This window comes from Mus pahari, chromosome 7 (genome assembly GCF_900095145.1).
Source record: "Mus pahari chromosome 7, PAHARI_EIJ_v1.1, whole genome shotgun sequence".
In the NCBI taxonomy this organism is placed as follows: Eukaryota; Metazoa; Chordata; class Mammalia; order Rodentia; family Muridae; genus Mus; species Mus pahari.
The window spans coordinates 82,052,591-82,079,010 of record NC_034596.1 but is presented as its reverse complement, the minus strand read 5'-3'; the positions used below and the strand labels follow the sequence as shown (position 1 = coordinate 82,079,010).

The 26,420-nt window shown below is 50.6% G+C and overlaps 1 protein-coding gene across 1 annotated transcript; it reads left to right on the top strand.

Moving 5' to 3' along the window:
• Positions 1-21,491: 21,491 nt before the first annotated feature.
• On the top strand, positions 21,492-25,593 carry Irf2bpl (interferon regulatory factor 2 binding protein like). The gene has a single exon (XM_021201756.2). It carries the CDS (start codon positions 22,421-22,423, stop codon positions 24,752-24,754), a length of 2,334 nt encoding a protein of 777 aa, XP_021057415.1. The 5' UTR covers positions 21,492-22,420; the 3' UTR covers positions 24,755-25,593.
• Positions 25,594-26,420: the final 827 nt, after the last annotated feature.

The window sequence follows — 26,420 nt, the reverse complement described above, 5'->3', positions numbered from 1 at the left end:
TCCACGGAGGCATCTCACCAGCTCTGTACCTTGTTCTTACTTGGGCCGAGAATCTCTGATCATTATCCAGGAAGCACCCAGGTTGTTTGGGAAGAAGCTTAAAAAAATTTTTTTTTCATTCCTATTTTGCCTGTATGGGTATGCCTGTGTAGGTGTATGGCACAGGTGTACAGGAGCTCACAATGTAAAGAAGAGGCTCCTGGAGCTGAAGTTCCAAGTATTCATGAGGAACAGAAGTTCAGGATCATCTCTGGGAAAAAGAAAGGGCTGAAGAGATGGGCAGGTGGTTAATACTGCTTGCTGCTCTCTGCCAAAGGATTGGAATTTGGTTCTCAGCAGACACTTCAGGTGGTTCACAACCCACCTGCAAATCCAGAGCCAGGGCATCCCACACCCTGCTGGCCTCTGCAAGTGCCCGTCCGCACACATAAGTTTAAAATAATAATAAATGAAAAAAAAAAAAAGATAATAATAATAATGCAAAACCTGATGCCAGGTCTGGTCCCAGCTGTATTCTGAGCGAAGAATGCTCAACTCCAGACGCACCTAGCTCCAAAATCGGGCTCTCCCTGCTTCATCTCAAAGTTGCATTCCTCTCAGGGCCGGATGCGAGGATGGGGATGGGGGGAGGGGTGAAGCTGGTGAGTGTTCTGTGGATGCTCTGCAGCCATTTACCCCACCGCAAACGATTACGTGGGACTTTCGCTCCCAGGCAGTAGGGGGCGCGAGCGCATTGTGTTCTAGAGAACCTCCCCCAGCCTCCCCAGGAAACTACAAACTGCGTGCTTCTCTTAAGGTGGGGACCTATTACTTTCCGAGCGGATCGAGCCAAACAGCAGATCCTGCTCAAGGCCCTTGAAGCCCGCTATTTTACTAAACATCTGAGATACTGATATTACGGATACTGATATTATGTGATGATTCTACTCACCATTTTATAATACCTATCTGGGGCCCTACCCTTTAATGCCTTTCCCAACTTTCTCTATCTAGGAGACCATGATTCTCAGAGGAATGGCTCCTGCCCAGCTATGCCCAGGCAGTGCCTGCATCCTCCGGGTTTGTCACCGTCCCTTAACTTCTCAGCCGGTAACCTTGAGGAGGTCGGCCAGGTCTTCATTGCCACCCACCCGGGGCTATCGAGGGCACTTCCGGCTGGAGTTAATTCCAGCCACCTGGTACACACGAGGGGTGTGTCCTGGAGGCTGGGGAGGTGAGGGTCTGTGAGAGGGGGAAAGAGAAAGGCTTCACATTCTCACAATGGCGCCAAATTTTGACTTGGAGGGACAGAAATGTGTCGTGAGGAGGCAAAGCTAAGGCTGGTTAGGAAGTCTTTGGGCCTCAGCAGATCGAGTTCTGGAAGGATGGGGAATTACTTCCTCCTATGCCTCTACTCCCACCATGCCTTGCCCTGCCCCACTTCAAGCGAAACTCAAGAGCCTTGTCCCCTGAGTTAGAGTCACTGGATCCCTGTAATTACTTCCTACCTCTCTCTTCTCTGTCTGTTCACCACCTGAGCTTGGACTCCAGAGCTCAATCCCGGGACTGGCATGCCAGACAGTAGGATTTTAACCTAGCCATGCCTCAGTTTCCCCTCTAGTCTAGACCAGAGATTTGTGGCCCTGTTGCCCCACATTCAAAGGCAACGGAGTCCTCCCCCACCCCCGCCCCGTTTCTTTCCTTGACGTTTGGACTTTTTTGAAGTTCGGAAAGAAACGTAAAGACCATGCTAAGGCCCCTTTGACTCTGATCTTGCTCTTTGTAGCTATCTCGCCTCCCAGTGGCTAAGAGGAGTATGCCATCTAGAATGGAATACTGTCAGCCTTGGGAAGAACTGAGTGTTACTATAGGAAACCCACAGGACAGAAACCTGGGACAGACTTCTAAGACACCATGCTCTTTGAAAAGGCATCCTCAGAGCCCCCTTCCTCGAGATCTCCTCCTGGCGCATGCACTGAGTAAGCCCTCTCCCATAGGGTGCTTTTCCCACAGCATCCTCTAAAAGGTGCCCGTTCTCTTTAGTCATGCTTGTATACACCACAAGGCTGTGCAGGTCACAGTTAAAGATGTTGATTCCGGGAACTGAGAAGTGGAGACTGTGGAGTTGAATGTGTTCAGTCAGCCAATGGTCAAGCGGCAGCCGGACGCGCGCCACCCGGAAAGCAGGTCTCCTAAGCCAGCAGGGGTTTACAGGAGTCTCTGGGCTTAGTGGGCTCCAGTTAAGTTTCTGCATCTCCTTGGACCTATTAGATCAGCTTTCTAATCCCACCGTCTGCTGGAACAGAAAACACATCATATTTCCCCTTCCATGCCCCAGGGTGATGAAGGACCACCCAGCTTCGAAAGTGGGGCACTAGCAATTAGAAAGGCCTGCGCTTGGGATGTTTAACGCTGGCCATGTTTTTTTTAAAAAGCACAGAAAAGGGGGCTCATTTTCTCAGCCCCACCAGGCTGCCCTGGGAAGCTACCGCTTGAGTTTAAGCCTGATGTTGCCCTGTGTTCATGTGCATTTGGCACCTTTGAACTGATCAAACTCTCCTTTTTATGCCATCTGTCAGGACCTTTGGTCACTTGGCATGGTCAACCATGCATTTGTCTCTATGGGCCTACCATATACCCAGGACTCTTAGGTAATTAATAGAGTACATTTCACTTGGTCCTTAGATCTGTCCGTTGGGAGGGCCAGATTGTCATAGCAACATTGGTGCTACTGAACTGAGATAGGAAGAGGGGGTGGGGTGGGGGGCTTCACTGAACAATGAAGTAACTGATGGATTTTGGGAAACAGACCAGGAGTGAGTGAGTTTGTTCCAGGATCCAGGGTAATCCAGCTGCTGAACTGGGCGACAGGGAGTTTCCAGATTCCCTTCTGTTTTATCCTGTTCACTGTGTTGACTTAATGCTCCTGAGTAGTGACCGTCTTCGCAGCAAGATGTCTGGTGTGGTACCAGCTGTTAGGTCTCAAAGAAACCCAGGGGTCCTCTCAGCACTTCTTACCCTGTCCCTACCCTAATCCCTCCAGCCCAGAAACTTCCCCCAGCTTCTCTTTCCTACATAATAAACTCAGTCTTTTGGCTTAGGCATTCTTTTGGGCCTCTCGGTTCTCAGTTTCCCCACCTCCTTCCTTCTCACTCCCCATCCCCCACACCGCCCCCAGCCAAGTTCAGTCTGGACCCTTCCAGACACTTCTGGGTGTGTTCTACCTCATATCTACAATAAAACCTTCTCTTTAACCACACCCAGGAGCGGTCATATCCCATTTTTATTCACCAGCCGCCAACTGGAGGACGGCTGTTTGTGCCTCTCCTGTTTGGCTTTGTTTTCAGACAGGGTCTTATGTAGCCCAGGCTGGCTTTGAACTCCATGATGATGATCTTCCTGGTGCTCCTGATTCTACCTCCTGAGTACTGGAACCATATACTACAGTGTACCAGCATGCCTGGTACACTGTGCTGGGGAACAGAGGCAGGTTAAGGCGGCAGCAGTCTGAGGCAGCTGGTCACACTGTGTTGGCAGTCAGGAAGCAGGAAGTACAATAAATGCTTCCTAGAAATCAAACCTTCCTGGAAATACTCCGATAGATATACCCAGGGATGTGTTTCCATGGTGATTCTAAGTCTATCAAGCTTACATGAATATTAACTATGTCAACCAGAGTGACTATTAGACAGTGATCAACAGTGTCTGCCACATGGGTAATTATTATTAAAGCCACGTACAGGCAGGAAACTGAAAACTAAAAGAGACGTATTGTTGATTTTTAAGGCATAGCAAGAGGCCATGCTAGGATTTGAACTCAGAACCAGCTCTTTCTACTGTACTGTTTTATTTATGATTGTGAGTAAAATAAAATGTTACAACTTTTTTTTGGGGGGGGGGGCTGGGACAAAGAAGGGTAAAAATAATCCTGTATCATTTTATTGATAATAGGAGTATATTATAAAAGCTCACATTAGCCGGGCATAGTGGCGCACACCTTTAATCCCAGCACTTGGGAGGCAGAGGCAGGCAGATTTCTGAGTTTGAGGCCAGACTGGTCTACAAAGTGAGTTCCAAGACAGCCAGGGCTACACAGAGAAACCCTGTCTTGAAAAACCTTAAAAAATAATAATAATAAATTAAAAAAAATAAAAGCTCACATTTATAAACTGGGTGTGGTGGTACACACCAGCAAGCCCAGCAATTTTGGAGGCAGAAGTAGGAAGATCAGAAGTTCAGAGTTGCTGGGCTTGGTGGCACATGCCTTTAATCCTAGCACTTGGGAGGCAAAGGCAGGAAATTTTCTGAGTTCAAGGCCAGCCTGGTCTACTTAGGAAGAGAGAGAGAGAGAGAGAGAGAGAGAGAGAGAGAGAGAGAGAGAGAGAGAGAGAAAAGGAAGGAAGGAAGGAGTTCAAAGCTATTCTTACAGCAAATTCAAGGCCAGTCTGGAACATGTGAGACTATGAAAATAACAGCTGAAAATTACCNCTAGCACTTGGGAGGCAAAGGCAGGAAATTTTCTAAAGAAAGAAAGAAAGAAAGACAGGAAGGAAGAAAGGAATGAAGGAAGACAGAGAGAGAGAGAGAGAGAGAGAGAGAGAGAGAGAGAGAGAGAGAGAAGGAAGGAAGGAAGGAGTTCAAAGCTATTCTTACAGCAAATTCAAGGCCAGTCTGGAACATGTGAGACTATGAAAATAACAGCTGAAAATTACCTGTGTGATAGTGCATGCCTTAAATCCCAGCACCTAGGAAGCAAAAGGCAGGAGAATTTCTGTGAGTGTTAAGCCAGCCTTGTCTACATAGCAAGCTCTAGGAGAGCCAGAACTACAGAGACCCCTGTGTCAAATTTTTAAAGAAAGAAAGAAAAAGGAAAGGAAAGGAAAGGAAAGGAAAGGAAAGGAAAGAAAAGATAACCCCCGATTCATTTATTTGAGTATTATTTTTGAGGGCCTTTTAGGTGAACTTGGTGATAATGATAGACTGGCTTGCCCTAGCCTTGAACTTCAAGGAGTCCCCAGTGAGGGAAGGAGACTCTTTGTGATGTTTGTGGATTGCCACTGAAGCACAAAGCCAGGAAATACTGGGAACCAGTTTCACCAAAAAGGCTAAACAGCTGAGTCTTGAAAGATGTTTAGAAGTCTGCTCGAAGAACTTAAACGGGAGAACGTTCTTCCAGGCAGAGAGAAGTCATGGAAAGGCAAGGGACAGGAAAGTTCAGGTTGTGCTCAAGGAACAAAGAGGGATTTAATGTAGTTAGAAAGCAGTGAGGTCAGGAGGAGGAGGGAAAACAGAAAGAACTGCAGGAGTTTTCCCAGGAGCCCTGTGCTCCAGGCTGAGGACTCTGGAAGATTGTTAAGCAGGCAGGTAAAGTGGTCTGCAATGCATGGTTAGGGGAAACACTGTAACAGACCCAGGAGGGGTTAAAGCAGAAAGGAGAATCTGTCCAGGTCAGATACTGTAAGAACAGGGAAGGCACCTGCCTGGCATTGACACCAGGTCCTACTGAACTATGAGCCAGTCCACCTACCTGTGTAGGGTCATAGGAAGACTTACATGATGCTGTACAAAGATGAGTACTTCCATCGGCACAGGGGTGCTCAAGTGTCTACTGAGTGCTTGCTGCATTGTAGCCATGCTACCAGATGGGAGCTTGTTTCTATTTAATTCCTACGGCCAAGTTGTAACAAAGCTTTCTGCTAGTTCTAGAAAATGGCCAACATTCCACTCCACAAGGTAAAACTACGAAATCAGCTGAGAGCACCAGGCTGTGCACAAGCTGGCGGAATCACATGTCTCATGAATCAGGACTCAAACCCAGGTCTGTCTGTAAAAATTAACCCTGAATTCAAATGTGGCTTACCACCTACCAGTGGTGTGTTCTGAGTTCAGTTCCTTAATCATTAAGTCTCAGTTTACTCACCTATAAGATAGAGGTAAGAACTGAACATGTGCTTAGGTGGTGGTGGGAGGCAGAGTTAGGCAGATCTCTGTGAGTTCAAGGCCAGCCTGGTCTACAGAATGAGTTTCAGGACAGCCAGGGCTACATAGAGAAACCCTGAGCAGGCAAGGAGGAGCTGGCTGCTTTGCAAAAACCTGATTCTCCCTTCTCCTCCTGACCCAGTTCTGACTCTTTGCTCTTGAAGCAGGGCGCATGGTGCATGCTTCTTAGAACCAAGACATACCGCCCTTCTGTCTTTAATCGGCCCTGCCACCTTGGGGCCTGGTATGTGTGCTCACTGATTTGTAGCCTTCTGGTGTGGGCTACAAGTTTCTAAAATGTGAACGCCCAAGACCGTCTCCCTGGCCCACCTGCCTCTCCAATGGTTCCGGCTTGGAGTTCTCACTTCCCTCAGCACCCAGGCCCTGAAGTGACAACCCACAGTTGTGTCTGCGGCTCAAGAAGAGGCATAAACTCCAGCTAAACTCCATGTTTGTCTCTGGACTTTAGGAAGCTCTTCGGTCCTTCTGGCAGCACCTTCAGGGCCTTCTGTCTTTCTGGCTTCTCTCACAGGACCTGGCTGCCCTTATTGCATCCATGCATTCTAAAATAAAAAATAAAAACAACACGTCTAGCCCACGACCCAGACTGGTCCAAAACACTAATGTTGCTTTTCCATTTTCCTGGAAACTTCTATAGCCGCAGCCTGGAAAGCATCCAAAAGTTTCCCCGAACTAAAGATAACAACAACAACAGTAATTTTTTTTTTTTAAACATTCAAAGAGGCGAAGGAAGAGCGACCCTAAGGCAAATGTCCCTGTTGGTTGCTTCGCAGTGGAACAGATTCGGACTGTAGGGACAGAAGAGGGAGAAAGTTTCCAGGTCAATTTAAACATTCACACTAAAAGACAGTTTCAAAACAGTCCACCTCCCTGGGGTGATTTTTAAAGAAAAAAAAAAAATATCTCCCCAGAAGGAAGACTTTCCCCCTTCCCTCCCCCATCTGGAAGGTTTTCTCAGCAGAGGTCCCAGCACATTCCTGAGTTCTGGCTCAGGCAAGGACTTTCCCAACCTTCCAACAGTCCCTGCCCTCGCTCACCCTGCTGACCTACCAAGAGTTCGGCTTACTCCACCCCAAGCAGCTGGATTCCAGCTGTGGAGTTCTTAGGAAATTGCCAGGAATCCTAAGGCTGTAAGGTAAGGGAGGAACGCGCCTCCTGACAGCTGAGGCCCTCCTGACAGCTGAGTCTAGAAACCCAGGAAGCCCAGGAGCTAACTCTGGCTGTCCTTTACATGTCTGTAACTCCACAGTAGGAGTGGGCTGTTGACTTAGGGAAAACAGGTAGGATTCTAGGAGCTCTTACAGACATTAAAGGCCATGGCCAGCCTGATTCTCCCCGCCCCCACCCCTTATATGCAACTGGCAATGCAAAAAGTCAAATTCAAGTATTTCTTTGTGGAGATTTAGAAATATTTCTGCTTATTCATGAGCTCTGGGATTTTTTTTTTTAAAAATATGTATTAAGTAAGTGTGTGTGTGTGTGTGTGTGTGTGTGTGTGTGTGTGTGTGTGTAGGGGATAGGTATGTGTGTCTGAGTACACATGCCAGCAGAGGCCAAAAGAGGATGACATCCATCATTAGGCCTTTGTGAGCCATTTGGTATGGGTGCTGGAATTTAACTCAGGTCCGATGAACTCCAGCCTAAACTCTGGGCTTTTTAATTCAAAGCATGACATCTCGCATGAAATAAGTCCCTGGGGCCCGGGAATGTAGCTCCAGGATACTTTCCCAGCAAGCCTGAAGCCCTGGGTTCAATCATCAACGTAACAGAACACAAACAAACAAACAAAAAACAAGTCTATGCAACACCACAGTAAACAGAACCTTAATTTGGGGATTTTCGCCTCTTGGGTGCAAAATTAGAATTCAGGGACTGAAAGGCTGCATTGGGAACCTGGGCTCCAGAGGGAGACCCTGTCTCAGAAACAATAAGATGGTAAAAGTGATCTTGCTAGATGCTAGCGTATGTGGGAAGTGGAAGATTAATTAAAACTGAGATGCGGCTCCTGTGATAGGGTGGGGCACAGCAGTGATACAGCTGTTTGGGGGTCACCCACACCCCTGTAAATAGTCTTTTACCCATGCTCCCTAAGTATGCCTAATAAGTCCATTGCTCTACACACACACACACACACACACACACACACACACACACAAATTTCATTTGCCAATGTGGCTCTGGGTTCTTCCTGGAAGGTGACAGTGCCTCTGCTAGAGGCAGAAAAGGGAGTAGCAGTCCTCTTGTAGATCCCCTGCCCTCCCAGATGTCCCTTGCCTGTGGATTCAGATGAGGAAGGGACCTGGGAGGCAGACCTGAGCCCTTTAAATATGTAGATGTCAGCCAGACAGAGCAGAACTGAACAAATGGTATTTTAGGCAGCTGAAGCCTCAGCTGCTGTCTGCACAACTGTCGCCAAGCTCCCCTGGTTGGGGTGGCAGGAGTGCTGGACCCTGATATCATCCTGTGGGGCGGGGCTGCATGGTAGATACTCAGGTTAATGGCGGTTGCTTTAGACCAGTGGCAGTGGCCGGCCGCCTGGCTCCATGCTGGCCGATGATTCTGGATTTTGAGAATCTGTGCCTTTTCATTAAGAGTGTTGGCCACCCAGACAGATAGCAACAATTCATCGCTTGTGATTTGGGAGTCCAACCTCATCCACAGCCACACTCTTCGGAGTGTGTTCCATCTCAGCAGGCTTGGGACTAATCAGGACAGATGATGAGGGACTCCATTTGCCAGAGAGAGGGAGAGGCCTTTTCCATTCTTCCATCAGCACCAGGGTTTGAAAGAGTATGGGCCGGGCGTGGTGGCGCATGCCTTTAATCTCAGCACTTGGGAGGCAGAGGCAGGTGAATTTCTGAGTTCGAGGCCAGCCTGGTCTACAAAGTGAGTTCCAGGACAGCCAGGGCTACACAGAGAAACCCTGTCTCGAAAAACCACAAAAAAAAAAAAAAAAAAAAAAAAAAAAGGGAGACTTTTGCCCCATTCCACTGGTTTAACCACCCACTTCCCATACTGGCCCTTTCAAATACAGTCTACAGGGTTACCCATGGAAGCTGCACTTGTCTCCGCCCCTGACAGTGTCCCCTGAGCCCTTGAGACCCTAGAAGGAAAGCACCAGGAACCCCTAAAACATTCTCCCTCCTGAAAACAATGGCTTCCGGGTTGGTGCCAGATACACTCACAACCCCCAAAATAGCCTCATTGTCCTCTTGTGCAATATCCAGGAATTTGGTGAAACCCATCATTTTTCAGGTCACCGATAATGCAAGTTTGGAAAGCGAAAGAGGAAGGAGCACAGGCTGAGAAAGCTTTTATCCAGCCACAGAGTCCCTCTCCAGACGCAAGATAGGTTGCTTTTTTTTTTTGTTCCCAGCAGTCCTTTGGTGGGGTTAAAATTAGCTGGCAGCATTCTGGTCACATGGCAGACAACAAAACAAAAGGGAATTGTTCCCCCCAGCCACTCCCCAAGTAGCTCCACAGACCCTCCTAATCCGTGGGTCTCTGGGAATCTGGCTCTCCCCTGGTATAAGAGAGGCTACACCCTCAGGCTGCCCTCTGGGATGGCTCTTGCTGTAGCACAGCAGAACACAGACAGTGTGGACGCTCTTTGGAATCCTGGAGCTTGCTTTGTCTGGGAAGTCACTCTAAGGCTCCAAATTGGCTTTTTTGCAATTCTTCTCCCAGATGCCAACAAACAAGCAGACATCAAGAGGATTTAAGAAGGGGGAGCAAGAAGGGTAAACATGGTACCATTTGCTGGGGACACCTGGCTGCATCTGTCAGGATGATAACGGGGTCCAAACTGTAAGTGACAAGGACTTCGGACAGATCCTTTAATCCCTGGACCCCGTTAGCAGAACGTATCAGGATCTGCTTCCAGTTTAAAACTAGCACCAGCAGCCCCTGAGTTAAAAATACAGCCTCTGATTCACGCACAGTCAGGAAGCATGGCTGAGCTCAGTACAGAAACGTGTCCATCAACCTGGGAAAGGAATCACCGCCACGAATCTGCTCTTAGTTTGCCAAAGCTTAGCAGCTGCATGAGCCAAAATCCCAGCTGCCTGGCCCGTCTGGGGAGGAGGGGGGGGTTCTGAATCACCTGATTTCTGCCTCAGCTTTAGTGTAATTCTATGCCAGACCCATCCTGAGATGCCTCAAGAGCCAATTGCTCCTTAAAACTTGTGTTTGAACACTAACCCTTCAAGGAAGGTGACACAAATGGATTTTTATTGATTATTTATTTGCAAGGGGATATTTAGGAATCGAAAAAATTCCATTGAGACCAAACAACGGCCCTGACCAAAGGGCAAAGGCAATCATGAACAGGCACCCAGACAATCAGGTTCAAAGACTTTGCAGGTAAGCCCCACCAACTGGGACAGGTCTAGTCTTTTGCCTTTTGGGCTTCCGTGGCAGTATATACTTAGGAAGAAACACCTAGACAGGTCCCGTGTTCTCTGGTTATCTTGCCATACTTGAAACCCAAAAGGTCTCTAACTATTCCTTCAACTTGAAAGCACCTTATGCAGACAAACCTAAATACAGCCCTCCCCTGTGCCTCAGGCTGGCCAGCACGTTAGAGTCCTCTTTAATGAACATACACTCTTCCCCCCTCACCCCCAGAGGAAAGGCCTCAAGGTGTTACAAGTACATAAAGGTCTGAAAGCTGAAACTCTGTGTAAACAGTTCACAGGAATATATTTAGCAGAAAATATTAAAAACCACGGAGAAAAATATGTCCTCTTTCTGGGATATTAAGGAAGGTTTATGTCTAGGAAGCCTTCAGGAAATAATGAACAAGAAAGAAATATTGCTCACCCCTTCCACCCCAGTGTAAATAAATCGCTAACCCTCTTTGGTTTCCCTAGGCCTTGGCTGGGGTATTTAATTTTTTCCCCATTAAACAGGCCACCCGTAGAGTTGGCATTATGGACCTGAAAATATACCAGATCTTGAACACACTGTTTTGTTTCTGTACATTGAATCAGGCAGTGTTTCAAATGGCAGCTTGTGTAAGATTGGGGGGGGGCGATGGGGGGCGGTGGGGGGGTGGATTATCCGGGGCTAGTGCACCCTCACACGAAGTCACCTGAAACTGCATCATAAAAGACAGATCAGATTCACCTTGACTCACCCAGTGTCTTGTCTCTGACAGGAACCTGTCCTCTCTGTCTTTGTTGCTCAAGCTGATGTCATGCTCTAAGGGACCGGGTTTGCTAAGTGGCAACAAGATGCCTCCAGAAAGACCCAGATTGCCTGCAGTGTGGGGCGGGGACCTGAGAATCAAGGCAAGGACCGGCAACCACTCTCCCTAAGATGGAGGCCACATGATGTAAGCGGCTGGCTAAAATAGCTGGCATGCTTGCAGTTTTAAGTTGCCAGCTAAATATTATTAAAAAGATAAAATACACGCAAACTGTGCAGAACGTAGGGCTGCTGTGTTTACATCCGGGTTCTGATGACTCAAAGCCTTACACTTGGGCTTGCTGAAAAGCTCTATTAAAAACACAGCTTTTCCGAAAACCCTCCGGGGAGCAGAAGGACTGACTGGGGGGTGGGGTGGGAGAAGAATGGTAACCCACCCAAAGATGCTTTTCAGCTCTGCTCCAGGCAAGCATTTACGGCCCGGGAAGTCTTAAGGGGTTAACCTCCTCGCTGTTTGCAAGTCAGAGCCGGGAGGGTTAACCTTTTTCCAGAACATTTATTTCACCATCTCACTGACTAGAGAGGGAGGAGGGGCTGGCGGGCTGGCGGGCGGGCGGGCGGGCGGGCGGGAGAGCCTGCCGCGTTGAGAGGCTGCGGATCACAAGGCCATTCTGATAGCCTCCTGTCCCCATGGCAACTGCAACGGCATTTATCAGTTCCTTCTGCGCACAGGCACCGCAAATCTGCATTGCACATGGCAGGCTTCCAGCATTTCAAATGAAAGAGCACTTTGAACGGCTGCCAAGTTTGGAAGGAGCAGAACTGTCAGGGCTGCTTAAAGCTGGCAGTTTATACTGGGGAGGTTTTCATTTCCCAGAATCCTCAGGGCTTGGCAAGCTGCCAAGTACTTAGCGGAAGCTAAAAAGTAACTCGCTCCCTCCCCTCCTTTTTCTCCCCCTGCTCGCGCTCACCCCCCCTCCACACCATTCACCGCAGTGCTCTCAAAATTTTCCACATGTCCTGTGTCACCAGTGCAGACTGTACAATAAGAACCAGAACACCGTCTGCCCACGATCGGGCTTCTCTCAATAATGGAGGGTTTAGGGTAGGTTCAGACCCTGACAGCGGGTTCCCGCTGTACCTGCTGTAACCCCATAACCACTGGATGGAAACGCAAGGCATGTGTGCCTTTCAACCTTAAAAACCAAAAACGTGCGTTAATAAAAATAAATAAATAAATAAAAAGCAGCTTCAGAACTAGGAACACCCTAAGTACTGGGTGGGGTAGAGCATGGGGGCGGGAGGGGGTGCTGGGTGGAGGGACTGGAGCTGCATGGGGTGTGGAGAGTCTTGGAAACGAATACAAAATGTCCACATCCAGCTTTTCTAAGCTGCGGGGAAGAGGCTGGTTACTGAGAGCTGAACTGTTTCTGGCCGTTTTCTTGGTTCTCTCAGATGTCATGGTGAAAGCTCGCAAGATGGGGAGGGAACTGGGAGATGATTTTTTTCAATGGAAAGTTTACCAGATAACTTCTGACCCTGCACCACCCAAGAGCACCCAGAGCACCCGGGCTTCTACTGGCAGAAAGTGGGAACTGGCACAATTTTCACTGTGCTATTTTTTTTTCTTTCTTTTACATGAAAATCTACACTGAGATCAAGGGCTTGAGCTTTATTTCCTGCACAAATAGAACAAAAATTGTCTGCCGCTTAGGCGGTTGGATAGAGTTCAGGAAAACTATGTCTGGCATTAATTCCAAAGTGGAGGTTTTGGTTCAAGCGAGGCCCATTAATTTCAGTAAACTGTTTTCACTAGTCCAGATCCTGCTGTGTGAGCACTATTTATTACCTTTTGCTAACCTGATGTCTGCTGAGTTGCAAAGCAGAGGGGAGGGGGAATCTGAGGTGGAGATATCTCTATCTTGGATCAAATGGCTTTGCACCTTCCCGTTGGGGGTCATGTTTAATAGAGAGTTCTCTACCCTCGCTTTTCTTTATCTAAGCCTTTACCTCCCCCCCCCCCAAATCCATCTTGCAACGAATTACAGAAAGACAAATCTGATGGAGAGAAATCTGGTGAGTGCACATAGACATTCCTTTCCCTTCAGAAAGCCACATCCAGGTCCCGGGGATGTTTTCTGTTCTAGCCCCCCCCCCAGTAACAACCCCCCCCCCGTCCAGGCTGCAGGTCCAGGCCAAAGCCCTGGCGTGATTCACCCTGACGATTGGGTCTAAATCCACCAAGACAGTCAATTTTGGCATTCGTTCTCCCTTAGGAATTTTACTAGCTGCCTTAGAAAAGCACATAAATTAGTCCCCCTCCCTCTTCTTTTTCCATGCCTTCGCCTTCATCCCCCAGCACCCCCCCCCCAGTCCATCTTGATGTCATTTCAAAGAGAAGGATGAAAAGAGGGAAAAGAAGGGATTTGTCAGGCAGTCCAGTCTGTGAGTATGTCTTGCCAGGCCCCAACACACACACACACACACACACACACACACACACACACACACACCAGCTGAGAATGCTAATAAGAATTAAAAGCAAGTCAGTACTATTAAAGCATCAAATTTGAAGAGTTGAAAGGGGAGGGGGGCTTGGAGGGGGGTGGGGTGGGGGAGAGGGAGTGGGAACCAAATACAATTCGGTCCTTGAAGCTGAGAAGGAAAGAGGTGTCAGTAGCCCCATTTGGTCTGCTTGTCAAATGTCAAATGTCAAATTCATTGGTCTCTCTCCTTTTAAACTACTCCCCCTCTCGCGGCCCCGCCCCAACAGTCAAGTTCTGTGAGGTTCCCAAGTGTGATTAATCTTTGGCAGAGGCCAGAAGCAAGAGTAGGCTTCTTGGCTGCCTGTCCTGATAAACAATCTGTTCTTGGGAAGAGTAGGTGAAGGGGCTGCGGGAGGTAATCTGCGGGCACAGGAGAGAGGGTAGGAATAAGGGAGGGGGAACCACCGCAAGGCCTGCCCTCGGGGAGAAATGCAAATGCCCCTCCTCCCGCACCCGTGGTTTAGGGGTAGGTCAGGTTTCCTGCCCTTAATAGAGTGAGTCGACAGTGGATCCTTTCTTCCTGCCAGTTCCTAATGTCCAAGGCGCGTCACTGGGCCACCGAAGCAAAACCGGTGCGCGCCACACGGTTTCGGACCATCTACAAAGCTGTGCTCTAGGCGCGACAGCCCATCCCCCAGCGCGTGTGCGCAGAACCTGCTCTCGATAAAGGGAAACCAAGGCAGTGGCAGAGAATGCTGAGTTAGGGCGGCCGCTGTAGAGCTTAATATAAAGCATAACGGGGGAAGCCAGACTGTGGGCAAAACAAAAGGAGAGACTATTTGGCGGAGTCGGAGGTCGCGGGGATCGAAACTCCCGAGGCAAGAAAGCTGGCTGTGGATTTTGCAGCGGGGATATTGTGTGAGCAACCAGGCAGAAATTGGCAATATGTAAAAGTGGGAGGGGGGAGAGAGTGGGCGGAAAGGCAAATCAGTGCCTAGAAGGCTGCGCACGGCTGGGAAATGTCACCAAGGAGAGCGCAGTGGCACCGAATAAAAGATGAATGATAGGCTACCTTTTGGAAAACGAATATAAAAATAGTAATGAAGGTGAGAAGTCCGCCTCTTCGCTGAAAAGCGGATCCATTCCTCACTGCTTGCCTTCAAGCCCCGACATCCAGGCAGCTCAAATCTCCCATGTATCCAAGAAGTCAGGGCCAGGCTCGCTTTCCTTCGGGTTTAATTACACGAAAATGCTGAACAAAACCCTGTAATTACACCCTTAGTCCCTGCCACTCAGGCCCTGCGCACTTCCTGCCGAGTTTTGGTTTTGTTTTTTTGTTTGTTTGTTTTTCTTTTTTTTTTTTTTTAAAGAGGGGTCATTGCCTCTTTCTTTCCAAATTGGCCAAAAAAAACCCTAAAAGCACCAAATAAATCTTTAACACTTTAACAGCTTTGTCTTCACCATAATCTCCACAACACATACACACACACACACACACACACACACACACACACACACACACACGGGGTGGGGGGGGAGAGCAATCGAGCAGGAACTAGAGAGAGGAAGCCCTTGTCTCTAGGAGACCCCAGAGGAAGGGCCCAACTGTGCTATATTGTCTTGCTCCAGCTCCTAGGCTGAGAGGCAGTCCTTGCTTATTTTGTCTGTCACACCAACAAAAGGTGCTAGGCTGGTCACCTCGAGGAACCCTGCCAAGGAATAGACAAAGAATGTGGACAGGGTGTAGCACCAGGCCGGACTTTCCTCTTTCACCTGGAAGGGTTGAGTGCTGGACGAGATCTGGGTCTGGACTGTCCATTTTACCGGCCCTCCAAGCCTCCGCATTACAGGCAGGAACTCACAGGGATGCTCTGAAGGCAGAACATAATTTAAGATGGACAGGTGAGAAACCAAAGCTGAAGAGAACAAACAGATTGCTGCCGGAGTCAGTCAAGCTGCTGCAGGAAGTCCTGAACAAGCGCTGCTGCCTCTTCCGGCTTAGGGGGGCTACTGCATCAGGAAACTAGGACACCTAGGAGCAATGGAAGCTGGCTCCATTCTGGGCTTTAGAGACCCAGCCCTGAGACAGAAAGTGCTAAGAACCAGGACCGATGGTACAGATCTCTTAGTCCACAGCCACTGTGGAAGGCAAGGCAGAAAAATCACACGTTCAAAACCTGTGTGGGCTACAGAATGGGTTCAGGATGAGCCTAGACAACCTATAAGGATCCAATGGAAACACACAAAAAAGGATGGCGATAGGGCACTACTCTGCATGCTCCAGGCTCTAAGTTCTATCCTTGCCTAGGGGACAGTGCTCTCTAGGTATATCAGTGACTTATTGAATAGAAGGCAGGGGGCTAACGTGCTGCAACCCTCCAGGCTGCAGGGGCAGCCATGTTTCAGCACACTTCGGTAAGAGCAAAGGGGTCTTATGCCTGGGAGATAACCTTTGGGTCTGGAAAGAGACCTTTCCCACAATGTATTTGTTTTCCAATCCATGTTTCTTATTTTCCTCCTTCGCCTACTTGGTTCACTGAGTTCTTTCTCACTCTTTTTTCCTTTCAGTGCTGGGGCTCCAAATCAAGACCTTGCACGGGGTAGGCAATGCTTTCCCATTCAGCTGCATTCTCTAGTCCCAGACGCATACATTTTAAAACTGTCTTGAGGGCAGCTGGAGAGCTTCCTCAGCTTTTCAGCCTTGGAGGTCAAGAACTTCGGATTTTCCTCTATCCCCTCCTGCCTGTGGCCAGGGCACAGAAATCTGAAGGAGTGAGAGAAAGGTGTCTGGGGATTGTCGGGAAAGGGTGGCTATTCAGTGATGTTCCGAGCTCTATAGTGATTGATTTTTAACTCCAAGATAACTGGTGCTCATGTATGCTTCACCTCGCAGCCTACAGAGACAGTAGGACCATTAACCTGTAAAGTCCTGTTGGCAGAGGGTCTTACTTCTTGTGTAAGCTTCCTGGAGGAATCTGGGACCCCTAAAGGGCCTGCTTTTGCCAACTCTGGGACTACCTCTGGCTCAGCGTCCCTCACCTGTACAAAGGCTGACGAAAATAACATTCACCTCAGAGGCTTGGGTGGATATAGTGAGATAATGTCTGGAAATGAACTTTTGGAGCCCTGGACAAATGTCGGTTATTGGTAATAATCTCTCTCACCTTTTATTAAACATATTATAATACGCTGTCATCCACACAGACCAATGAGACAGGCAAAGAAAGTGGAGTAATAACTTCACTTTTGCTCAGAACATGAAGTGCAAGTGATCTATCGGCTCAAGGTCAGCCAAGTCCAAGGTGAACAGCATAATGTAAATATGTACTAAGTACCGCCCCTTTTTTTTCTCGCTCTCTCCCTCGCTCCCCCTCCCTCCTCCTCTTGCTGCCCAGTGAGTTCCAGGCAGAACTGCTCAGCACAGGTAAGCCCATAGACCCATGGACCCAATTCAAGGAAAGCAATGATGGCTGTCCTGTACCAGCCTTGACCCAGGAATGGTGAGGACCTGGGAGGAGCTTCCTGCTCGGGCAACCACACATTCTGGCTGTCCAAGCAGAAAAGTGCCTGCAGCAATGGGTCTGGCTTGTGGAAATCCCAAGATTATTGTAGATTGGTGGGAATCTCCCTTTAAGGTCCAGGCTCACAGAAGTAGAGGGCCAAGGGGAAGCCCACCTGTGGTCTTCATGGCCACTGACCACTGCGACGGGTCCCGCCTACTCGAAGCCTTCCTTCCTCTCAAGTTTCCTTGTTGGGGGTTTGAGAATTTGCCCCAACTGAATCAGTGAATAGCATCCTTGTCTGGCTCTTCCACCCTCTTCCTCTAGGCCCATTTCCCTGGACAGCTCATTTCAGACTTTTTTTTTTTTTTCTTTTTTAGAAGTAAGAAACACACCAGCTTTTGCGGAGAGCAGCGCTAGGCTCCCCCAAGCCCTGGCACGAAGGCAAGAAGAGGATGCCGGGAGGCAGGAACTAGTCTCGACTACCCCCTCTTCTGCGCCTTTTTTCCCCTCCCTGGTCTCCGCCCCTCCAGGAAGAAAACAGCCTGAGACCGGATCGGTTTTTCGGCCACTGTGCCAACCCCAACCACTCTGCCCGCCCTCCCTTGCCTTCTCCCCAATTTCTCTCTTGAGTGCCCGACTTGCCCATGCGCCCGAGGCTGGGCAGGTCTTGGCGGGCGGTGCAGGCTCAGCTCCCCAGGGCTTCTCAGCGAATCACGTTGTTCCTGGGATTTCATGCTCTAGTGGCTCTTGTGTAACCCTATGCCTTGGCCTAACTCAATACTTTTTTTTTTTTAATACCAAGATTAATCCTTTAGGGAAAGGCAAATACTTCCGCCACGGATCTGACTTAGGAGTAAATGTGTAAATCACACAGCAGCCTCCAGCCCCCACAGCCCCTTTGCGCGGGGTTTGCGAGGCTCAATAACCGGCCGCACCCCTGGGGTTCCTGGCGCAAGGCTATTCCTGGCCTCGCCAAGGCCAAAGGAGGGCCTAGCCCACAGGTTTGTTTTCATCTACTCTTAAGCGGCTTGCAGGCCAAAGAACAGGGCACTGCTTACTGCCAGGCTGTGTGTTACCAAAAAAGGCTTTTCTCTCTGCGGAGCGCTTGGCGGCGCGCTTTGCAGCGGGGTGACGCGAGGTTCAGCCTCGGCTTCGAGAGCCTACACGCCAAGAGCACCCCTGACCCCGCCCCATTTGGGTTCCAAACTGAGGGGGCCTTTGAGGGCGGGCCAGAGTCGCCGGGATGCATGGAAGTGCTGATGATCCTGACAACCCTTCACACGCCTAACACTGGGCAATGTTGCTCCGCAAAGGCCATGTGGAAAGCTGACCTTTTGCTCCAGTTTAGAGTAGTGTTGTCTGAGCTATCTCAGATGGCAAGCTGAGGAGAAAGATAGCTATTAAGATGGAGCTTCGGGCTTGTGGGGCTTCGGGCTAACACTTTGTACCTTGCTCTACAAGTCTCTGCAGCCGGCTGCACCCCCAGAACCTAGCACCAGAGTTCTGTGTCTCTGCTCCCCCACACACACACACACACTTCTCACCTCGCTTGATCAGTGCTTCCCCAGAGATCACAGTACTGCTGCAGGAGCAAAGGAATGGGTCTCCAAACACTGGAGTTCTCACCTCCCCAACTGCTGATGCATCCCCAAACAGGGCTATCTGAGACAAGCGGTTAAGAAGCAATTTATCACCAAGATCGACGGTGATACTTTTTGAGGGGAAGATGGAGAGCTGTGATTTTTAAATAAAAGGATCACGAGAGCGTGGGTTGTAATGGGATTGTTTAAATGCATGCTGGTGCGTAGCTCACTATGTTCACAAATACCTTGTTTTGGGATGTGTGTGTGCGCGTGTATGTGCGTGCGCGTGTGTGTCTTTGGTAAAAGGAGTCAAGGAGATGGGGACATATTTGTGTGTGTGCCCACTGTAACATTGTGACATGGAACTCAATTTGCTTTCTCTAGCTGTCTGGCTGGAGGGTTGTGGCTAAATTGTTATTTTGAAAGTGGTTTTGGTTTAATAAAGAGAAAGGTAAATAATGTAAAGAAATGGGTCAGCCGGGCCGAGCCAAAGTTCAGGAGTCCCAGGCTGGTAGAGATGGACTGTTTTCACTCCAGGGTAGTGGTGGTATGAGGAAGGGTGACGTCTAAGGGTGCAGAGACACTCTTGAGCAGCTCGCCACACAGACTCTGCTCCAAGCCAGCCAGGCTAAGTTGATTATTGCTCTGGAGCACACAGTGAGCTCACTGTTTTTGCAAAAAAAAAAAAAAAAAAAAAACCCAAAAACCAGAAACTGGGTTGCTCTGAGATGAAGGCGGCTCCCTAAGGGCTCTCCTTTCCCATGCACTTAGAACCCAGAATGAAGATCTTGATGCTAGGAAAACGCCCCAATAGCTTCTGGAGATCAAGTGTCAAAATAAAAGCATCTCTTGTTGCTTCAACTGACTCTAATAAGGAGCATGAGTCATGATCATAATGCCTTATGCGCTTTAATACTTTCACAGGTTAGCCAGTGACACTATCGATATCATCAGCACTAGTGTCTGACTGTGGCAGTTTCCTGTGAGCGCAATCATGGGGTCTTCATACTGTATGGTTCATTTATGCTTCAGTCTGCACAGCGACACCGTCGTCACAGCTTCTCTACGAGGAAGAATTCAGTAGTACAGTCTGGAAGGGGACCCTAAGGGCTCATTATGAAGGGGCACTTGTATAGCACTTTATATACAAGGTTGTATGTAACAGAAAAATGGCATGCTGATGGAAAATCTCAACCGCCTACATCATCTCTAGGAGCCTTAGCTTGTGTGCACCACCACTTCTCAAACTAAACTTACTGGATTTAGACCCCAGACCAGTTGCTGCAGGAATTTCAGACTCTCTATTTTCCTAGTCTGTAAAATGGAATGGAATCTACTTGGTATAAGACATTACAGGTTTAATAATGTAAATACCTCTTTATATAATGTACCTATATTATAGTGAAAATAAGCTGAAGCAAAGGAATTACTTTCCTATCTTCTTACCTGTCTGAGAGTAGCCTGTCACAAACCCAAGGCACAAGCTGAAGTCTCCAACAACCCATCAAGCTGAGAGAGATAATTCCATTTTGCAGAAGGGAAATATTATATAAACAGAGCTCAAGGTTGCATGCCTCCCCCTCTCCCCCCCTAGTAACAGTGAATAAATTCCAACCCTGTAGGCCCAACCCAGCCTTATCAAACCCCCTCCTCTCCACCAGGCTTCCACAGGGATTATCTTAATTTACATAAGAAAAAGCAAACTCAATAAATAGAAAAACCAAGGGAAATGCTCCCGTCAGAGCTCGGACCAACCCTATCCGTTTTTACCGTAAGCAATTATGATGGGAGGTGATCTTAGAAGGGCGAGGAAATCATGACCTCTCAAAGTGCACTGGGGCAGTATGGAAAGAAATCACAACACACAGAAGGAACTTTGAAAACTGACTATGCTTTATTTGTGTATGGTTCTAAGGATGGAGCTCTGAGCCTGGGTCATTCTGAACAAGCCCTCCCTCGGTCCGCATCTCTAGCATCCAGTATTGTTAAATGTCCCCCACCTCCTTTATGAAACCCAGAAAACCACTCACCTGTTTGGCCAATTCCTCACTCCCCCTTCCCTGCCCTCCACTGCAGCTACATTCAGAAGGCCTCCCGAGTGCTCATAGTTTCTTTAGACATTCGATCAAAATATGTTATAGAGTTCGGCCAGGGAGAGGGGTGGCTCATTTAAAGCCTTTCTCGAAACTCCGTTTCCATTCTTTGGCTGAGTCGCAAAAGCAAATCTAAAGAGGTAATTTCTGGAAGATTGGGGAAATGCTAATTCTGCAGGTGTTTGGGCACCAATGGTGGCAAGGAATGTAACATTAACAGGGGAGGGAGCTCTCGTCGCAGATTAAATAGGTAATACCTTTATATGAAATTCAAAGTGAAACTCGTCGAACAGGGCATTTAATTTTACTGCCTGGGGCTTTGGTGGGGTGGGGAACAGGGAATCGGAAACAACACTCGTGGCTCTTAAATGTTTTGTTACTTGGGAAAGCAAGGCAGGAAAAGGAAAGGTCATCGCCTGTTTCATCCCGCCTCCCCGCCCGAACCCCACCCCCACCCCCACCCTCCTCCCGGCACCCAAACCCTGGACTTGCAGCTTTAGCTCCCGGGGCCTCAGCTGTGGTACACACACGGCCGAAGTGGGGGGAGGGGAAGAGAGGGTGGAGGCGCGGAGGAGGGGCCGACAGGGAGGAATCTGGGCATGCTGCCGCGCATGCGTCTTTCGCGAGCAACAAGTGGGCTCCACAGACAGAGGAAGTGTAAAGGGGGGTGGGGGACTGGTGCAGAGCATGGCGGTGACGTCAGCGCTCCGCCCGGGCGGCATCCCGCGCGGCCAAGCCGGGGACAGCGCGAGCCGCAGCCCGAGCAGGAGCGCTGAGACGCGCCTCCGGAACGTAGAGTAACAATCACAACCCCACATTCCAGGCGAGCGCGAGCGGGAAGGGATGCGACCCGGGTGGAGGCGCCGAGCGAGCGCCCTACAGCCAACGTGAGCGCCGCCAGCCTCTGTGGCCGGAGAGGTGCTCAGGCCAGGGGGCGGTGGGAGCCTGCGTGCGTGCGCTCCTCTCCTCTGCTCTCGTGTGTCTTGGAAACGGTGGCCGCGGCGGCCGGCTCCCTCCGGCGTGCAAACCCAGGCGCCGCCAGCGCAACGGCCGTCGCTGCGGAGGGGAAACGCTCCTCTCTTGGCAGCCACCACCTCCTCCCCCGGCCCTCCCGGGGAATCAGCGGCTTCAGCAGGATTGGACCTGGGCACCGGGTGGCACAACCTTCTAACCCTCTCCCCGGGGCGCCTGGCGTAGAGAGGACTCAGATCGTAGGGGGACCCCCTCCGCGCTTCCACGCTTCAATCACTCCGGGGAGGGGGCCAAGAGGCCACTGGCAGCCGGCCCCGGACACCGTAGCCCCCTCCCCCCAGACCCGGAGCTCGCAGCCCTGATCCGCCGCACCAGGAAGAAGGCTCCCGGTGCTCTTCTCTGGACCAGACAGCCGCAGTAGGAGGTGGGGGCGAGGAGCGTGCGGAACCCGTCGGCCGCCTGGGCGGTAGAGCCCCCGCCAAGAGGCACTACTGCGCCGGCAGTGGAGACTCGCGCTCTCTCCTGCCCCTGGGGCAGAACTTTCTCGCCCCCCTCCCCCGCAGCCGGACTCCTTCCCCAGCCAGCTAGTCCTCCCGTAGGAGAAGGCGCCGCGGAGACAGCCCGGGCGGGGGCCTACCTTCCCCGAGGCTGGCATCATGTCGGCGGCGCAGGTGTCCTCGTCCAGAAGACAGTCTTGCTACCTGTGCGACCTGCCTCGCATGCCCTGGGCCATGATCTGGGACTTCTCCGAACCCGTATGCCGTGGTTGCGTCAATTACGAAGGCGCCGACCGCATAGAATTCGTGATCGAGACAGCACGCCAGCTGAAGCGGGCGCACGGTTGCTTCCAAGACGGTCGTTCCCCCGGGCCGCCGCCGCCAGTCGGGGTCAAGACAGTGGCCTTGTCCGCCAAGGAAGCGGCAGCAGCAGCTGCCGCCGCGCAGCAACAGCAACAGCAGCAGCAACAACAGCAGCAACAGCAGCAACTCAACCACGTCGATGGTTCCACCAAGCCTGCAGTGTTGGCCGCCCCGTCCGGTCTGGAGCGTTATGGCCTGAGCGCAGCGGCCGCCGCGGCTGCCGCCGCCGCCGCGGTGGAACAACGCAGCCGGTTCGAGTATCCGCCGCCTCCGGTGAGTCTGGGGAGCAGCAGCCACGCCACCCGGCTGCCCAACGGCATAGGAGGTCCTAACGGCTTCCCCAAGCCTGCACCAGAGGAGGGCCCCCCGGAGCTGAATCGCCAGAGCCCCAACTCATCTTCAGCAGCAACATCGGTGGCTTCTCGGCGTGGGACGCATAGTGGGTTGGTGACCGGGCTGCCCAACCCGGCTGGTGGCGGGGGACCCCAGCTCACCGTGCCCCCCAACCTATTGCCGCAGACGCTGCTTAACGGCCCGGCCAGCGCCGCGGTGCTGCCTCCGCCCCACGGGTTGGGGGGAAGTCGAGGGCCCCCGACTCCAGCACCTCCGGGTGCTCCCGGGGGGCCCGCCTGTCTCGGGGGTCCCCCGGGTGTGTCGGCCACTGTATCCTCCGCTCCTTCATCGACCTCGTCGACGGTGGCAGAGGTGGGCGTGGGTGCTGCTGGCAAGAGGCCTGGATCGGTGTCGAGCACGGACCAGGAGCGTGAGCTAAAGGAGAAGCAGCGCAACGCTGAGGCCTTGGCCGAGCTGAGCGAGAGCCTGCGCAACCGCGCGGAGGAGTGGGCCAACAAGCCCAAGATGGTCCGAGACACGCTGCTCACGCTGGCTGGCTGCACGCCTTACGAGGTGCGCTTCAAGAAGGACCACTCGCTTTTGGGTCGCGTCTTTGCCTTTGACGCGGTCTCTAAGCCCGGCATGGACTACGAGCTGAAGCTGTTCATTGAGTATCCCACGGGCTCTGGCAATGTATACTCCAGCGCGTCTGGGGTGGCCAAACAGATGTACCAGGACTGCATGAAGGACTTTGGTCGGGGTCTGTCCTCTGGCTTCAAGTACCTGGAGTACGAGAAGAAGCATGGCTCTGGTGACTGGCGCCTACTTGGGGACCTACTGCCCGAGGCTGTGCGCTTCTTCAAGGAGGGCGTGCCCGGCGCGGACATGCTGCCCCAGCCCTACCTAGATGCCAGCTGTCCCATGCTACCCACGGCGCTGGTGAGTCTCAGCCGCGCCCCCAGCGCACCTCCAGGAACTGGAGCCTTGCCACCCGCGGCGCCCACGGGCCGGGGTGCAGCGTCCAGCCTGCGCAAAAGGAAGGCATCCCCGGAGCCTCCCGACTCAGCTGAAAGCGCACTGAAGCTCGGTGAGGAGCAGCAGAGGCAGCAGTGGATGGCAAACCAGAGCGAGGCGCTGAAGCTCACGATGTCCGCGGGGGGCTTTGCGGCGCCGGGACACGCAGCAGGGGGACCGCCTCCACCCCCTCCACCTCTGGGACCTCATTCCAATCGGACCACCCCGCCGGAGTCAGCCCCCCAGAACGGTCCGTCCCCCATGGCTGCCCTCATGTCGGTAGCAGACACTTTGGGCACAGCTCATTCGCCCAAGGACGGCAGTTCAGTGCACTCGACCACTGCATCTGCTAGGCGAAACAGCAGCAGCCCGGTGTCGCCCGCCTCCGTGCCGGGGCAGCGTCGCCTGGCATCACGCAATGGGGACCTGAATTTACAGGTGGCGCCCCCGCCGCCTAGCGCCCACCCGGGCATGGACCAAGTACACCCCCAAAACATTCCGGATTCCCCTATGGCCAACAGCGGACCCCTCTGCTGTACCATTTGCCACGAACGTTTGGAGGACACGCATTTCGTTCAGTGTCCGTCCGTTCCTAGCCACAAATTTTGTTTCCCTTGTTCTAGAGAGAGTATCAAGGCCCAGGGGGCCACAGGCGAGGTGTATTGCCCCAGCGGAGAGAAATGCCCTCTAGTCGGGTCTAATGTACCTTGGGCCTTCATGCAGGGCGAAATCGCAACTATCTTAGCTGGGGATGTTAAAGTGAAAAAAGAGAGAGACCCTTGAACCGCAGGGCAGCAACCTGCTTTGCCCTAGACCACCTCCTCTTCAATCTAGAGGGCCCTTCCCCCACCTGCCTCCACCTCCCCTATCCACCAAGATGTAGAATTGTGAATATAACTGCAAAAAGTTAGTCTTATGTATAGACATTATTTTCGTCGTATGTTTCTATATTTTGAAACAGGTATGTAACTTCTTCATTTGAAGGATAAGCTGGTTTGTGTTACGCAGTATAATATTGATTGGGTCTTTCGCATCATATTCGTTAGCATTTATTTGGTGGCAGAATGTTTGCCTAGGTACAGAATTAATAGCCCTTAGCAACGACTGCTGCTGGTGTGTATTTTTGTAAATGTTATGCACTCTGAAAGGAAAAACACACAAAAGAGAAGAGATTTTGTCGTTTTTGTTTTGCCAAGGCCAGTGTTGCTGCCTAAAAAAAAAAAAGAAAAAAAAAAACATTGATACTATAAAATGGTAAAAGCTTCTTTCTAAACAGCCCCAAGTGTTGAAGTCTATACTTAATTTTGTTCTGTTCTGTTTTGTTTTCCTGTTTTGTTTGCAAAATGGTAAGGGGGGTGTTGGGAGGGGATGGGTGGTTGTTTTTTTTTGTTGCAAGTTTGTGAAGGGGAAAAATGTTTTGGTTTCTACTGACCTGAATGTGTTGGATCTTCACGTGTCGTTTTGTTTTGGCTTTATTGATGCACGGATGCTTTTGAACAGTAGAGCGAAATGCTAGACATGGAGAACTTGCTCTGTTTGTCCTTTCTACATTTCTGTAGTTAACAGAACACTGTAATGTGCCTTGCAGCTTAGTAACTTGTAATAAATTCAATTGATATTAATTCCGCCCTGAGTCAGCAAATTTGTCTTTCTAGGGTTGAGATACTCCAATTAAGGGGACAACTGTTTACCTCCTACCTGGATGGAACCAGGCATCCTGGCTCCCTGGAAGGCTCTCAGAGCAGGCTGCCCCACCCCCTGGGTTCCAGACTGTTTACATTTACCTCCCCTGTAATCTACAGTTGCTGACTAAGCGATTTCTGTTTACTCTTAAGCATCTTTACCCAACCCCCCCATACAGGACCCAGCTGCAAAAAAGCATTGTCAGGGATGCTCTTTGGTGTCTTTCCTGGGGGTGATTAGTAGATCCTGGTACCCAGTACAGCTGTGACTTAACAAGTGGGAACAGAAGGAGTTGATTTTGCCTCTATAGGCAAGGCAGAATTTTCTGTCGTTGCACACTTGAAACAAAAGGTGTCTGGCTGCTTTGCTTCCTGTGTGTAGATGAAAGTGTGACCAGCCAGTTCCCTGCGTCTCCTGCCATGGATGTGTTCCTTAACTGCTCCCATTTCTAAGCTGCCATAAAGGACTATTTCTGTGGAACTATAGACTAAAATAAACCCTTTCTTCAAAAAAAAAAAAAAAAAAAAAAAGCCTAGGTAGGGGTGGGGGCAGGGAAGGGTGTGTGTGCATCTGGGAGGCAAATGCACGTTGATTGCAATGCGGTTTTCACCTCATTCATTATATCCCACCCCTTAATGAGTGTTTCTTAAGTCAGGACACAGCTGATCAGAGCAGACTTGGGGGATGGGAGTGAAAGGGAAAGAGAAGCAAAGGTTGCTTAGGCACCTAATGGAATCCATTTCACTGGCAAAGAAACACAACTATC